At 43.6% G+C, this 17,016-nt stretch overlaps 1 protein-coding gene across 1 annotated transcript in view; it reads right to left on the bottom strand.

Annotated features, from left to right (window-relative positions):
• Positions 1–17,016, bottom strand: part of LOC122816730 — a 2,226,031-nt gene that overhangs the window by 1,845,852 nt on the left and 363,163 nt on the right. The window contains exon 5 of the mRNA XM_044089722.1: positions 15,749–15,842. Within this exon, the coding sequence (XP_043945657.1) occupies positions 15,749–15,842 (94 nt within the window). The remainder of the gene's footprint in view (positions 1–15,748; positions 15,843–17,016) is intronic.

The following is a 17,016-nucleotide window of genomic DNA, read 5'->3' as shown; positions in this document are numbered from 1 at the left end:
ACATCCATTGCTGCTTTAGAGAGAGGTGTTCTTTGAATGGTTACATTACCCGCCATGCTGCCAGATTTAGGGTCCTGAGCTGGCTGTCCAGAATCTGATTGTTTCGCTGGTCAGTAAGTGAGGAATTAGAGGCAATTTCCAGGCTGGGCCTTGAGACAAGCTTTTTAGGATTAGGTACTAGTGCTGGCGTGGCCAGTCTGGGGCAATCAGAATCATTCTTGGCTTCTCTTGTTTGACCTTTAGGAGTACCTTGGGGAGGAGAGGCAGGGGAGGAAAGGCATATACTGTTACACTTTTCCAGCTGAATGACAGAGCATCCACTTTCCATGCTTGCTTGTGATAAGTCCTTGTGCAGAATTTCTGTAGTTGGCAGTTGTGAGGGGAGGCAAATAGATCTATGTCTGGGCATCCCCAATTCCTTTGTTATCATGCTGAAGACTTGTGGATCCAGTTTCCACTCGTGGGGATCCGTAAGGTTTCTGCTTAGTTCATCTGCCAGAGTATTGTTTTTTCCCGGCACAAACTCAATGCTGTGTTCCACAAAGTCATGGCTTGTCTGCAGAGGGGGTAGGAATGTGTGCCTCCCTGCTTGTTTATGTACCACATGACTGTAGTATTGTCCGTCCTTATCAGTAGTTGTCCTGGATGGAGTAGATCCTTGAAAGCTGTCAGGGCATTCTGAACAGCTAGCATCTCTTTTTGATTGATATGTAGATGCATTTGGCTTGTGGACCATGTGCCCTGAATACATTTTCCTGCCATGTGTGCTCCCCAGGCACAATCTGATGCATCTGTTGTTACTGACTGCCTGGCTGTGAGTAGAGTGAATGGCTGCCCCTTGTTGAGGTGACAGGCATGAACCCACCATCGAAACTCCTATTGCAGGCAAGGAATGAGGGTAATTAATGCTTCCGGGCTTTGACAATGTTGTGTCCAGACACTTTTTAGGTACCATTGAAGTTTCCTCATATGCAGCCTGGCATATGGAATTAGCAGAATGCAGGATGCCATGAAGCCCAAGGCTTGCAGAACTTTTCTTGCAGATAACCGGGTCTTTGTTGCCAACATTTTGAAGTAAGAAGTTAGTTGCCTTTGTTTGTCTGGCGTGAGATAAGCCATCTGGGCAGTTGTATTTAAGCTTGCACCCATGAATATTATCTCTTGAGAGGGTACTAGTTTTGATTTCTTTTTGTTTACTGTGTACCCTAGGCAAATTAATAATCTTTTGATTTACGCCAGATGCTTTAGTAGTGTGTCCTTGTTCTCTGCTTGTATAAGGCAGTCGTCCAAGTAAGGATAAATTTGAATTCTTCTTTGTCTGCAAAATGCAATTACTGGTGCCAGGCATTTTGTGAAGACCCTGGGCACAGTAGATAAGCCAAAGGGCAGTGCAGAGAATAGGTAGTGCATTGAGCCAGCTATGAATCTGAGGTATCTTCTGCAAGACTGTCTGATTGGTATATGCAGGTATTCCTCTTTTAGGTCCAAAGTTAAAAGCCAAGCCTTCTTGCCCAGCATGGGCAGAAGCTGCTGCAGAGTTAACATTTTGAATTTTGGAATGTCCAGAAATGTGTTTAGAAAAGACAGGTCCAGTATTGGTCTCCAGGCTTTGTCCTTTCTGGGAACCAAGAAAAGTCTTGAGTAAAATCCTTGTCCCTGCTCTTGCTGTGGTACTTGCTGAATGGCCCTCATTTGTATAAGGGACGAAACTTGCTTTTGTGCCTCTGCCCATTGATTGTATGGCAGGTTTGGCATACCTTTTGCCTTTGGCAGGGTGTGAAAGTGAAACCTGTAGCCCTGGGACACTATATTCAATACCCATTTGTCCTGGGTGATCATGTGCCAATTTTGAGAGAAAAGTGCTAGTTTTCCCCCTAAGGGGGCTGCAAGAAGATAAGTGCTTGGTGCTGGCAGAGGCAAGTCATTGGGACTGTTTCCTGTATGGCTGTGCTTTGTCTTCTCCACTTTTGGAGGTAGAAGCGCCCCACTGTTTAGGCCTGTATGAGCCCTGGGGCTGGGATCTGCCTCTGAAACGTCTATATCTGCCTGTTTGTGGCCTGTCCGACACTGGAAAGGACCACCAATTCTTTGTAGGCCAGTTCCTGCTAAATTTTGGTGGCTGAACCTGTAAGAAATCCTTTACTGTTTGCATAGATTTCGCTTTGTCCTCCATTTCTTCAAAACCTCCTCTGCTTTAACACCAAATAAAGTATCATGCTATAATGGAGCATCTAATAATTTTGCTTTAACATGATCAGGCAGATTTTGTTCCTTTAACCAAGCATGCCTTCTAATGACAGAACCTGTAACTGCGGCCCTTCAGGAGGCCTCCAGAGAATAAAAACCACATTACAATGTATGCTTTCCCACTTGTTCCGTTGCATGCAATAAATCCTGTATTTCCTTATTTTCTGTACAATCAGAATTAGTCAACATTTTCTGTTTTAACAGTGACATTAAGTATTGCTGATATTTAATCATATGAAATTGACAATTTAAAGCCCTCACAGCCAAAGTAGCAGAAGTGTAAACCTTTTTCCCCCCATCTGTCTAGTGCCCTTGAATCCCTGTCAGAAGGGACAGCGTTTTTTGCAGTAGCGGCCTTAACCCCCTTGGGACCCTGAGAAAGTGTTTCTGGGTCAGCAGCAGGGTTTTTATAAAGAAATTTATGTGAATCAGGAACCCTGTGGTATCTGTCTGGTTTAACAGGAGCTGGAGGTAAGGAGTGTGGAGAAAGGCCGGACTCTGAAAATACATCATCTACAATGTCTAGCACAGGGGAAATAGCAAGAGGCCTGTGCTGAGGAAGTAAAAGAAAATCTCTAAGCCTTTTCTTTGATTCCGAGTAATCTTGGCTCTCCCAGTGGAAGTGCTCCCTCATGGTATGCAGGGTTTCCCCAAAAGAATAATCCTCAGGAGGAGAGGCTGAAGGAATGGATTTTTCAGCATCAGAATCCTCATAGGGAGGAAGAGAGTATTCCTGTACAGAAAAGGAGTCAGAGGAAATGGAAACCTGATTTGAAGAGTCATAGTCTGTCTCTTGCCTAGGCCTCTTGTCAGGAGGGGGATGGGAACCCCTGATCAAGGTAATAAGGTCTTCGGCCATTTTGAGCATCTGTTTCTTAGGCATGGAAGTCTGTCCTGGAGAACGCTGTACTTGTTTCTTTGTCTTTAAAGCTGCTGTAATCTTTGCTTTTGAAGCTGAAGTAGGCTTTACTTACAGCTGTGTAGGTCTGAATACACCCTCAGAAGCAGATGCCTGCTCAGCGGCTCCGGACCCATCTGAGGGAATGAATTCAGAGTGTCCAATACCTTGAGTATCCAGGGGCCTAGCTGGTTCCACATGGGAGTCGTCAGCGGTCTGTGGCTCTGAGGTAGCGGGTGTCAGGGGCTGCGAAAGCGCCTCACTGAGAACCGGCGAACCAGCGACTGCCTTAGCGGAAGCCTCGTCATCAGTTTTGGATCTCGGATGCCGGTCATCCTCTTTTTCCTTGCGTTTTTTAGAAACTCCAGTAGTCGGCTGTTCTGACGGCATTATGTAATTGAATTTTCGGCGAAAGTAATGATAAGCAAAATCAAACCGACGCTTAATAGTGAGTTTGTTGAATCTAGCACAAAACCGACAGCTAGCAACGTTATGATCAGGGCCTAGGCAAGGAATACAGTAAAAATGATAATCCTTATGAGGTATTTGCTTCCCACAAGAAATACAATTGTTAACTTTTTCTGACATAGGTCTGGAGCAAGAAAAAGTTTCCCCAATGGGGTACTTAGCTTTAATGAAGACTTTGGATCTGAAATTAGTCTGTGAAAATCTCAGGAGTTGGCCGACCGGCACTTGCTAACTGCTTTTGCTTCGGGCACCGCGCGGCAAGAAAGACTGAAGAAAATGGCATCGGCTGCATCTTTTATACCCCTGGCACACTGACGTCCGGGAGGAGGCGACAGCAACTCTGGCCGACTGCGGGTAGCCTGCCAGCAGGATAGACTGCGGGTAGCCTACCAGCAGGATAACCCAAGAGTAATGACTGCAACAGTGAAACACGATGAACATCTGTACTATGTTCTTCGTGTTTCACTGTTGCAGTCATTACATTTGGGTAGATTCCCAAAGCTAAGGAAGGGAAGAGGCAGTTAGATAGCATTAGGACCAGCTATAAGGCCCTGCAAGACTGCAGTCGCAAAACCAGCTCTGGATTTAGAAAAAATTGGCAAGTGGTAATGCTTGGTGAAGGTATGTACAGAACTCCAGGTAGCAGCTTCTAGGATGTCCCTGGTAGGGACACCTCTTTGAAAGGCTGTAGAGGCAGATGCAGCCCTGGTTGAATGTGTTTTCCATTATGCTTATAGCAAAAATGAATGCAATGGCCTATCCACTTAGAAATGGTTTGCTTTGAAATGGCCTTCCCCTCTGCCCCTCCAGCAAATGCAACCAGCAGCTGTTCCGAATTCCTGAGAGGCTTAGTCCTGTCCAAGTAAAATCTAACTAGTCTGTGCACGTCCAAGGAGTGCAGCATTCGTTCCCCTTTGTTCTGTGGATTAGAAAAGAAGGTTGGCAAATGAATTGACTGATTAAGGGCCACACTGGATACCACCTTGGGCATAAAGGAGGGATTGGTCCTGAGGGACACCCTGTCCGCATGAAAGATGATGAAAAGCTCCACTACCATGAGGGCCTGTAATTCAGACACCCTTCTTACTGAAGTGATGGCTAGGTGGAAGGCTGTTTTCCAAGAAAGAAATTTCAATTCTGCATTTGCAGCTGGCTCAAAGGGAGGTAGAGTGAGCTTTTCCAATACAAAGTTAAGGTCCCAGGCTGGAGTAGGGGCTATCCTGGGTGGCCTTAAGTTTTGGCCCCTCTGAGGAATTGCTTCAGAAGTGGATGAGAGAAGAGGGGTGGCTCTGTATTATAATGAGCTGAAATGGCTGAGGCATGAATTTTGATGGAAGAAAAGGAAAGGCCCTTGTGAAAAATCTCAGTTAAGTATTGAAGAATGTGCAGTAAATTGGGAACAGTTGTGTCCATCCCCTGTGTTAGGCTCCAGGAACAGAATCTCTTCCATTTTTCAGCATAGGATTTGCTAGTACTAGGCCTCCTTGCCTCTAGGATGACATCCATCACTTGCTTACTGAGGGATGGTAAAGGAGAGCTCATGTAATTAGTCAGGCTGCAAGGTTCAGGGTTTGAAGCTGTGGGTGCAGAATCTGGCCCTTCTGCTGGGGCAAAAGGGCAGGGGTCTGAGGCAGGTGCCAAGGTTCCAGAAGTGACACACTGTGCAAAAAAGGGTACCAATGTTGGCGTGCCCAGTCTGGTGCAATAAGTATTGTCCTTGGTTTGTCCTGTTTGATCTTTAGTAGCACCTTGGAGAGGAGAGGCAGAGGGGGAAAGGAATAAACTGATAGGTTTTTCCAGCTGAAGGACAGGGCATCCACTTTCCAAGCTTGTCTGTGGGGAGTCCTTGTGCCGAATTTGTCCAATTGGTAGTTCTGAAAGGAGGCAAACAGGTCTATCTCTGGGCTCCCCCATTGTATTGTCAAAATGTTGACTATTTTTTGTTCCTGTTTCCACTCCTGTGGGTCCATGAGATTTCTGCTTAGGTCATCTGCCGGTGTATTTAGCTTGCCTGGCAGGAATTCAGCTTGTAGGTGTACTTGGTAGCTCAAGGCTGTGTTTCACAGAGCCATCGCTAGTCTGCAGATGGGGTATGAATGGGTTCCCCCCTGCTTGTTTATGTACCACATAACAGTGGTGTTGTCCGTCTTTACCAATAACTGTCCTGGAAGAATGTGGTCCTTGAAGGCTGTCAGAGCATTCTGTACAGCTAACATTTCTTTTTGATTGATATGCAGGTGCCTTTGACTCGGGTTCCATTTGCCCTGAATGCACTGCCCTACCAAGTGAGCCCCCCATGCATAGTCTGATGCGTCTGTTGTTTGAGTGGCAGGGGGTAGAGTGAATGGTAGTCCCTTGTTTTGCTGGCAGGCCTCTGCCCACCAAAGGAACTCTGTCTTTAGACAAGGTATGATAGGAATCATTGATTCTAGGTCTGGAGAATGTTGACACCATAGGCTTTTTAGATACCAATGTAGTTTCCTCATATGCAGTATTGCATATGGAATTAGTATAATGCAAGAGGCCATAAACCCCAGGGCTTGCAGTACTTTCCTTGCAGATAACCGGGTCTTTGTGGCCAGTAGTTTGAAGTAGGCTGTCAAATGAACTTGTTTCTCTGGCGTGAGGTATGCCATCTGGGAAGTTGTATTCAAGCTTGCTCCCAGGAATACAATTTGTTGGCAAGGTACTAGATGTGACTTCTTTTCATTTGCGGTGTACCCCAGAGAAGTTAGTAATTTCTTTGCAAATGCCAGATGATTTAACAGTATGTCCTGGATTTTTGCCTGAATTACACAATTGTCCAGGTATGGGTATATTTGAATATTTCTTTGCCTGCAAAATGCAATGACTGGAGTTTGGCACTTTGTGAATACCCTGGGTGCAGTAAACAAGCCAAAGGGCAGTTCAGAGAACTAACAGTGCATGTAGCCTGCTCTGAAGTGTAGGTATCTTCTGCAAGATTCCCTAATTGGGATGTGCAGGTAGGCTTCTTTTAAATCCAGTATTGCCAACCAGGCATTTTCGCCTAGCATGGGAAGCAGCTGATAAAGAGTTAGCATTTTGAATTTTGGGATTACCAAAAAAGTGTTTAGGATAGACAGGTCCAGGATAGGACGCCAAGAATTGTCTTTTCTGGGTACCAGGAAAAGTCTTGAGTAGAAACCTTGCCCTCATTCTTCTTCTGGGATAGGTTGAATAGCCCTGATGCTTTGAAGAGAGAGAACTTGCTTTTGAGCCTCCTCTCATCACTGCACCTCCGTCCTCTACCTAAACTGGCTTGAACTACCCAATCACCTCGACTTTCCCCAAATCATAACAGCCCACAAATTATTCTTCCACCCCACAAACTGCCCTGCTCTTTCAAACATTCTACAGCCTTATACCCCCCTTAGATCACTTAGATCTTCTCACCAAAACCTAATCACCATACAAAAACCTAAGTGCCCAGCAGGTCAGCTGCTCTTATCCTTTACCCTAGCCAAAAAATGGAATGCTCTGCCCTACATACTTGGGTCCTACACCAACCTTAATATCTTCAAAAACCATCTTCATTCTTACCACCATCAAAACTGGAAATGCAATTGCACTCTCAAGCCCATACCTCTCAGGTTATCTTCCCATTTCTCTCATGGCTAACCTCATTTTCCTACCTAAACTCCTTAAATTTATCTACTTAGATTCCTAATTAGTACATTCTGATTTCAAACCATAAGCCAATATTTCCTCTTGAACTATTGAAATTGTTACTTGTTATTCTTTTATTGACAACTGTTATTTGAAACACAATTGCCTCTGTTTTTTTTTATGCAATTTCTTTTTGTAATTTTTTATTGTAATTAAACTTCTGGAGCTTTTCTCCCTGGGCCTCCACTGAAAACAGGCCCACAAGCCAGTGGACCTCCCCAGTAATCAAACTGTAATAAATAAATATAAATCAAAAGACCAAAGAACGTAAATGCAGTGGACAATCCTGGAGCAATGTACAATGAACTCAATCGTTAAAAAATCATTTATTCACATATAAAAGCCAATAATAACCGCTTTCGTTCTTACAATGAGAAACTTCATCAGATAACAAATGCATAACCTCTCTCATTTAAATATACTATGATTCCCACCCCTCAAACAGCTGATATCACACCCATAAAAAACAATTAAAATGATCAAAGAACAAGGCTGACGCCTACAACAATAAAATAATAAAATACAAATTATAAAACAAAAACACCCCACAAATTATTTAAAAAAATTCACAAAATGACCTTTCTAATGCTTTCAATTTTAAAACAATAGAAATGGAAACTTTATCATTATGTCTAAGTCAAGACATTGCATTCAAAAGCAACTGCCACACTAACTCGTGTCATTCAAGAAGCAACGATCACGCCCTCCTTCCTTCATTCATATGTAAGGCTTCAAAGATAAAAACGCAAAGTCATGCCCAGGTTATTCCAAACAATGTCTGGCTAAAGCATTCATGTTCTTCCTTTGTTTAATGCCCCTTACATGTTCATATATACAATTTCTCAATTTTCTGTCAGTTTTGCTAATGTAAAATCAGGGGCAAAAGGTACACAGAGCACAATATACCACCCTCTCACTGTTACAAGAATATTTTGCATGTAAAATTATCATCATGTTAACACTGCTTTCTTTCACTTCAAGAATATATTTACAATATGAACAAAAAACACATTCATAAAACCTTCTTCAGTTAAAACTTTATTCTGCTCAAAAATATTTTTAGGTTCCTCCCTTTTCTATCAACAATAACTGGTCCATCCCCCAGAAAATTCTGAACTTCCTTTTCATTTTTTTATAAATTTCCCAATTCTTCATTAAAATACTTTTAATAACAGTGCTATTATCACAAAAAGTGGTAGTGACAGCACACTTAAAATCTAAATCATTAGTACCATTTGAAATACTGAGTCCAACTCATTTCCCATACCACAATTGTCCAGTTTTGCAAGGACTGATCCTTCACTATTCAGAATTGATATAAAACACTGCCTTTCCCTTTTATTAACCATCTCCATCATAACATCATGGACTAGTTCAAGGGGATAACCTCTAACCACCTCCATCATATCATCATGGACTAGTTCAAGGGGATAACCTCTCTTCAAAAACATATTTTCAAAAGGTCACACTCATCCAAAATGATTCAAACAAGCTCACAATTCTTGTAGTTCTTACAAACTGGCCCTTTAATGCAGTTTTTTTCCTATTTAAAAGGGTATGCACTTGAGAAGTGAAGGAAATTATGAGAATAAGTTTCCTTCCTAAAAATCTCAAAAATGTATCTTCTGTTCACCAGACTTTTTTAATAGCACATCTAAATATGATATCTGGACCAGGCTTCAGAATGGGTAAAATGTAAAAAGGATGTGGTACTGTTAATATATTCTTGAAAGGGGCCAAAGAATAAGTATATCGTCCAAAAAAAACGTGTAGAAGTGTCGATTGATATAGAGTGGAGAATTAAATAAATATTTTTTTCTCCCACTGGAGCATAACAATGTTTGCATATGCACCCCCACATGATGACCCCATAGCCACTCCTTCCTTGAAGACAAAATATTCCCCTTCAAACAAAATAAAATTATATTTAAAACTATGTCTAATAATTGCTCGAGCATGTTCACTTCTGTCTGAGGTATATTTTTGTCAACCAAATATTCACAAAACAACTGGACCCCATCTATTACCACTGAAAATTGGGGAAGGAATGTGAACTCTGACAATGCTTTTTTAAACAGAAATCTTTTTCAACAACTCAGGCATTCAGAACGTCTGAGGAACAAAAACACAAACTATATGAACGTAGCACCTTATTCTTGGGTGGCTCACTGGAAAATACTCCTGAGCACCATGGAGCCAAAGGATGCTCTAGCCCTAGAAGCTAAATCCAATTTGTAATAGGTAATAAAAGGGTGAGGGGTAGCCCACATAGCTGCTGCACAAATATTATCAAGTGGGACCCTGACTTGAAATGCTGCAGAGGTAGACAGAGAACCTGGGTAATAAGAGCCTTGATCTTGAAGGGTAAAGGTCTGCCCTCCGAATTGTAGAGGAAGGCTATACAACTGGAAATCCAATTTGTGTCATTTTAGAAACTGGTAAGATAAATCTGGATTTAGAAAAAGAAATGAATGGTTGATCTGATTTCCTAAACTCCTTGGGCCGATGCAAATAAAAACGTAGCTATGAACGTCCAGCTGATGAAACCGATATTCCCTGCATTACAGTGATTAGGGAAGAAAACTGGGAGTTCTATGGATTGATTTAAGGTGGCATGAGAACAAACTTTGGGGACAAAGGAGGGGTTAGTACGCAGTGAGACCCTGTCTTTATGAAAGATCAAATATGGTGGCTTAACAGATAAGGCTTGTAATTCCGATACCCATCTAGCTGATGTGATAGCCACCAAAAACAAAGTCTTCCAAGACAAAAATTTCAATGAGGATGAGTGAGAAGGTTCAAACAGGGAAAATGTCAGTTTGGACAACACAAAATTTAAATCCCAAGAAGCCACAGGTTCTTGGAGAGGTGGCATCAACAGAGTGGCTCCTTTCAAAAAGGTCTTGCATAGCTTATGAGACATTAAATTGGTGTCTGGAAATCCTAAATAGAAATGAGAAATACCCGCCAATTGAACTCTGATAGTAGCAGCGGCAGATCCTTGCTGAAAAAGCTCGGAGAGAAATTCCAAAATTACAGGGATAGAAGCAGTGTAGGGATCTACATTCATTTTCTGTGCCCAAATAGAAATTCTTTTCCTTTTACTGCCATATAGCCTCCTAGTTGAAGGTTTATGGGAGGACATAAGGATATGTGACACTGAGGAAGATACATCGTGAAGCCTGACTAGGGATGGAACTGGAGCAGCCACACTGTCAATTTGAGGGTGTGGATCGAGGGACATAGCAAACCTGACATGTGAGTCAACAGATCTGGAGGTGGGTCCAGAATCCAAGGATCGTCCAGGAGAAGAGACTCGAGGAAGGGGAACCAAACCTGACAAGGCCAGTAAGGAGCAATGAGGATTAACTTGCATCCCAGCCGTCTGGCTTTCTGAATCACTTTGGAAATGAAAGGAAATGGAGGAAAAGCAGGGGGTAATCGTGAGCTAGAGCATCTCTGGATGTCTCCCCGGAGGGGGAATGAGGGAAAAATAACTGCTGCATTTGGCATTGACTGGAAAAAAGGTCATAGCAAGGATGTCCCCATTTGTGGAAAATCTGTTCCGCTGTTTCGTGTTTCAGAGACCACTCATGAGGCAGTAGGATCACCCGGCTGAGCTCGTCGGCTATCATGTTGGTCGTCCCTGGGATACACCCACCCGATCTGGGAGGCATCCGTGGTCACAGTGGCAATGGGTTGGGCAGGAACAAAGGGAGCACCCGTCGTCAACTGGTTGAGTGCTATCCACCAAAGGAGGTCCTCCTTGCATGATTGCGTCAACAGAATAGGGTGATTCAGTGGAAGATATTGGCAGGACCATTGGGAAAACAGAAGCCATTGGAGAAGTCTCATGTGCAACCTGGCTAATTGTACTAATAGGATGGTGGATGCCATAGTCCCGAAGAGCTGAAGAACCCACTTTGCTTTGACCTTCAGCAATGGGAGAAAACGTTGAATTTGAAAGATTAAATTCTGCGCCCTTTCGGCGGGAAGACGAGCTGTCATGATCACCGTGTCTACCTCTGCGCCTATAAAATTCACAGATTGAGAGGGCAATAATGCAGATTTTTCCCAATTTATGGAGATCCCTAATTGAGCACAAAGTTGAATAGTGATGTCCCTGTTTTGGAGAAGTAGATGCCTGGTGAGGGCGGGTCAAGAGCTAGTCGTCCAAGTACAGAAACACCTGGAATCCCTGATGTGTCAGGTGAGCTCACTACCGCCATGCATTTGGTGAACACCCTGGGGGCTGTGGTGAGACCAAAGGGCAGGGCAAGAAACAGATAGTGACTGGCTCCCAGCCGGAAGCGTAGATGGCTCCTGGACACCTTGTCCATTTTTATATGGTAGTAGGCATCCTGTAGATCTATTGAGCACATCCAATAGTCTATCCCTAACAAAGGGAGTATCAGCTGCAGTGTTACCATCTGAAACTTGTCCTTCCTCATGGACTTGTTTAATCTGCTGAGGTCCAATACTGGCCTCCAGTCTCCTGATCTTTTTGGGACTAAAAAGAACCTGGAGTAAGTTCCAGATCCTGTCTGGTCTGCTGGGACAGATTGGATGACTCTTTTTAAGAGCAACTTGTTGATCTCCACAATTGCCTGATTCCTGAGATTGGGTGGTACATCTGGGATCTTCTTGGGAATAAACGATGGAAGGGAAAAGGGTATGATCTAGCCTCCGGTAACAACTCTGTGCACCCAGTTGTCTTGGGTTATACTTAGCCAGGCTTCTGGATACAAAGAAATGTGACCACCGACCGGCCCCAGAGAAACGTAGTCGGGCCCCATATCAGGAAGGCTGATAAGAACGTCCCCGAAAGGAATCACAACCTTGTCGGTATTGCGGACCACCCCTGCCTCTAGGGCGCCGTCTCCCATTTCCTCCTCTGCCTCTGAAGGAGGGCTCACCCTGTGTGCCCGGAAAGACTCTCTGGGACTTCTTGAACCACATTTTACCTTTGACCTTTAGGGTATGGTCTAGAGGGAACAGTAAAATGTACTCCCATGGCACAGAACCTCTTTCCTTCTTGCTCACACCGAGTGAGTGTGTCCTTCACTTTGGATCCAAACAAAGAGGGAACCATCAAAAGGGGCGTTGGTGAAAGTGGACTTGAACGGTTCCGCAAAATTACACAAGCGCATCCAGAAGTGACACCTTAGGGCAACTCCTGAACCTGCTGCTCTACTCGCTCCATCAGCTGCATAAGAAATAAACTGCATGGAGGACTTAACTATAGAATTTAGGGTGGACAACTGAGCAGAAATCTTGTCAGGGGCTCCCTCAGTACATGTACCCTGTACAGAATCTCCCAACTCTTTAAGGAGATCCCTCTTCGTGACGTGAATGAGATAGTTCAACGATCGAATAGTAAAAACTGCTGAACTGAAGACACGCTTCCCATACCTGTCCATCTGTCGAGACTCCTTATTCGGCAGATGGACAGAAGAAGTCTCAGCAACCTCCTTCTTAGTGGCCGCCGCTGCCACAACCATTGCATCTACGAGGACACCTTTGGACAAAAATTCTTTATCTGGAGGGGCAGAAAGAAAACTGTTGGGTCTCCTAGGGGCTGGCTCCATGGCATCGGGAGCATCCCCCACCTTTCGACTAACTAAATCCATCAGTTCGTCAAAAGGTGGAGACACCCAAGAAGCAGAAGGTTGAGACCCGAAAACCTTCAGGTACACTGACTCATCAGAAGGGTTAAGAGTGGGCCAGCCGCACCTATGCTTAAGGATCTCCAGGATGTCGACGAAGGAGACATCATTAGAGGACGACTTGGGGGACCCTTCTGACTCCTAGAGGTCAGTGTCAGATGTCAAAGACTCATACTGGGAGTCAACATGCTTCCTCTTGCATGTCTTCTTCCTGGAGGGCTCCTCAGAGGGGCATTCTGGGGAGGTCAAGGAAGAGTGAGGGCCACCAGCTGGTGGCTCCTGAGGCTGAGGGTCTCTGCTGTCTCCGGAGAGAGTTGGGGCTGAGACCGAAGTGGGTGCTCTTGGGGGAGAGTGCTGGTACCCTTGGTGGCAACTGGTGTCTTGGACAGTACGCTCATCATCTTGAATGCCGATCTCTCGGGCTCAGAGGACCTCTCCCGCTCCGAAGAGACTGAGGATGCCATCAGCGGCAGAGCTATCGGCTCTGAGATAGACACAGGGTCCGAACTCACCCTAGCCAAAGCGCTGAGAGGGAGACTCGGAACCGAAGAAGACCGATCCCAACCTTCCCTGTCAGCACTGACCGGAGAGCTTCAGCCCCTGGACACAACAGACTACACCGAAAGTGTCGGAGCAGAGCTTGGCTCTGAAGCAACTGCAAGTGGAGCTGGAGCCGAGGGTTCCACCAATGGCACCAAGCCCTCCGACTCTGACAAACCAGCTTGGCTCAGAGGAAGAATAACAATCTAGGGTATAACAGGTTTCATAGGCACCGAAACCGACCGGGTCGGAGCAGACAACAATTTAGATAGAGCAGGTGACTTCAGCAGTCTCAGGACCACCCTCTCCACATCTTCATCCAAAAGGCTCCTGGAAGACTTGGAGGACATAGTCGGGGATCTTGATCTTGGAGAAATAACAGGTTCCATAAATTCAGTGGTCGGCTCTGACAAACTAGGATCCGACCCTGTCACCACAATGTTGTTCTCAGTCGGCTCCGAAGGCAGTGGAGCAGATTAGGTCAATTTTGCCACTTTAGGAGGTGACTCCGAGACACCAGCCGGTGCCGGAGAAAGTCTTTTCGAAGACATAGACTTAGTGGACTTGGAAGAAGAGGAAGAGCTAGACAAGGCTTCCTCAAAGGAAGGCTTTAAAAAACCCTTTAGAATTAGCTTGTTCCTTCTCTCCTGTAACACTCTAGGGGAGAAGGCATGACAAAACAAGCAAGTCTCTTGCAAATGGATGGCCCCCCTAAGCAAGAGACACATAGACCATGACCATCCATCAAAGACATCTTTTGGGAGCACTTCATGCATTTCTTGAAGCCAGAAGGGTTGTGCTCCTTAACCTCTTTACACATACACACAGATGAAAGAAGAAGAGAAGTAAAAGGGACGACTAGGTCCTCTAACTTAAAAGGGCCTAGCCCTGAAGGAGGAAGAAACACCAAGAGGACAAGGTCATCTAACTAAAACGGCCTTGTCCAGAAAAGAAAGGGACAGCTAGGTCTTCTAATTTAAACAGACCAGCGAATATTCACACACACACAGAAAAACCCTTTCACACAGAAAACCCTGAATCTGTTAAAGATTAACAGAGGAACAGGAGTTTCGAACAATGAACTCCACCACTGTAAGAATCAACACCAGCGGATAACCACCAAAAAACAAACTGCTCTACAAAACTGTAGACTGGAAAAACGCTAGCGTTATCAAGCTATCCGCACTAAAAATAAGTATGAAACTGGTACACAGGATACCACAAAGCGCATTAACAGGCCCAAGGCCAATGCTTGCACCAAAGGGTGCAAAGGAGCTAATTACCTACGAATTAGTAGCCTACACTAACAAAAACTAATGCAACAACAATCGTACTACACTAGTATAAGTCTGAACAAGATTTTAACAATGTAAGAAAGAAAAAAGTTAACACTTAGCCAAAGCCAAGAGAAGCACAACCGAACTCATCGACACGGCAAACAAGATCAGGAGTTTGTACTGGTGCACTATGAAATACCTGCTTAGCCACGAGCCAACCAGAAGTCTTCGAGCTTATAAATTGGCAGAGTCGGAGCAGAGGATCGGCTCCGAACCCATACGTAAAAATGAAGGTCAGCTTGGACTACACAACATCGGACGTTGTCAGCCTTCTTCTTTGATCATTTTAATTGTTTTGTTGTGGGTGCAACATCAGCTGATTGAGGGGTGGGCATCATAGTATATTTAAACAGGAAAGGTTCTGTATTTATTATTTATTTTTTATTTTATTTTACATTTGTTGACCGGGATAGTCCGACTGGATACATGTCCATTTTCAGTGGAGCCCCGGGGAGAAAAGCTCCAAGGTACAAACAATAATATTACATAATTCTTGTTAAACAAGTTTACAGGTTCTGTTCAGCTATACACGTAATATAATCGCACAAGGATTAAGATTACACAAGGTTAAAAGAGCTACAAAAATGCCACACAGTTAAGTTACAAATGAATTAAAACACAAACATAGGAAGAGGGCTAATCAGGATTGGAACAAGGACATAGCCAGTGTGATTTAAAATCTTGTTTGAGACTTTTCTTGAATTGACTTAGGATGGGTTCTAGAGTAATGTCAGTAGTCAGCGAGTTCCAGGTTTTACCAACATAGTTGGCAAACAGAGTCACCAGCTGGATTGTTGATTTTCCTTCCAGAAAATAAAGTTTTTTCTGACATTGTCTAATTATAAATAAGACTTCCTCAACGTTTCCATATTAAATCAAACATTAATGAAATTGTTCCTCCTTACCTTGTTGGCTTGTTTGTCACATATGTAACAGAAGCACTGATCACAATAGCTTGAGTTTTTTTCTAAAGGTGCACTAGTGTCATATTCAGTCTTCCTGGAAACAAATAGGAAAATGTTAACGAAACTGTGAAGTTAAGCTAGCACATCACATATCACGGAACTCCTAAAAATACATCCTTATTATGTTAGTTGTCCTGTCTACAGGCAGGCAAGTTTCATAAATGTCTGCATCCTTTGTTCTCAGTTTTGTTGCAAGCTTTGCAGTTAACAGAATTAAGACTAATAATTACAAATGTTTCAAGAGGACACAATATACTTTTGTCTTCAGAGAATCCCAGATACGCCAGAAAAACACTTAAAACCCTTTCTTCTTATCAGTACATCTGTTTCATTACTCTGTGTTGTTAGCAATTAATTTGCAAATAAGACTGCACAAAGCAATGCACATTGCAGCCCCTTCTAAAGCAATTACATTACTCGCACTGGAAGATACTGTTCAGTGTAAACATGAAAAAAAATCAGGTGTAGCAACTGGTCAGAACAGTGACATGAGTGAGAGATGGCATTTATACAAGTGATAGCATAAACAGCAAAATAAAAGCATACTTGTAAAATAATGCTACATTTGCACTCAAGTATGAAACGTTCTGCCAGTTTCACTACAAGTCTGTTGATCATTACAGCTTACATTTCCACAGTAACACAAACTAGGGGATAATGAGCAATTTTACTGGCCACACCTGCATTATTCTGACATAGTTCTACAATTCTGTGCGGCTGAAAAATAAAACTTCTTTAGAGCTGACACATCCTCATGCTCACTATAGCTACAGATGTTCAAAGAGCAGGACTACTGCTGCAATGCACTCAGAATATGAATGGGATATAGCCACTTAGCACAGCAGTCTTCCACAGAAACGTATAAATACAGTCAGTTGTCTTCTGGAAGGGAATGAGGTTACTTCCACATGGTAACCATCAGCAAAAAGTGCAGCTGTGAAGGCGACAGTAACTTGCCCTATTTTTTTTTTTTAAGATGCGGCTCAAACAAGTGTCCCTGTATCCCTTCAAGCTGAAGCTAAAGGAAAGTTGCTAATTCATGTCATCTAGACAATGAATAGAGCTAAAAAGGCACTGGTTACAGCCATGATCCCAGTCAAATGCCAAGAGTAACTGCCACCATTAGTATAAAAAGCCTCAACAAAAACTACTTTGTCCACACAAAAACAGTCAGCAAATCTAAAAAAGACAAAAATGGGAAAAAAGGA

This window comes from Protopterus annectens, chromosome 12.part0 (genome assembly GCF_019279795.1).
Source record: "Protopterus annectens isolate FY-2018-M chromosome 12.part0, PAN1.0, whole genome shotgun sequence".
Classification (NCBI taxonomy): domain Eukaryota; kingdom Metazoa; phylum Chordata; order Ceratodontiformes; family Protopteridae; genus Protopterus; species Protopterus annectens.
Note: the sequence above shows the minus strand (reverse complement) of the source record. Positions and strands in the feature narration are given on the sequence as shown.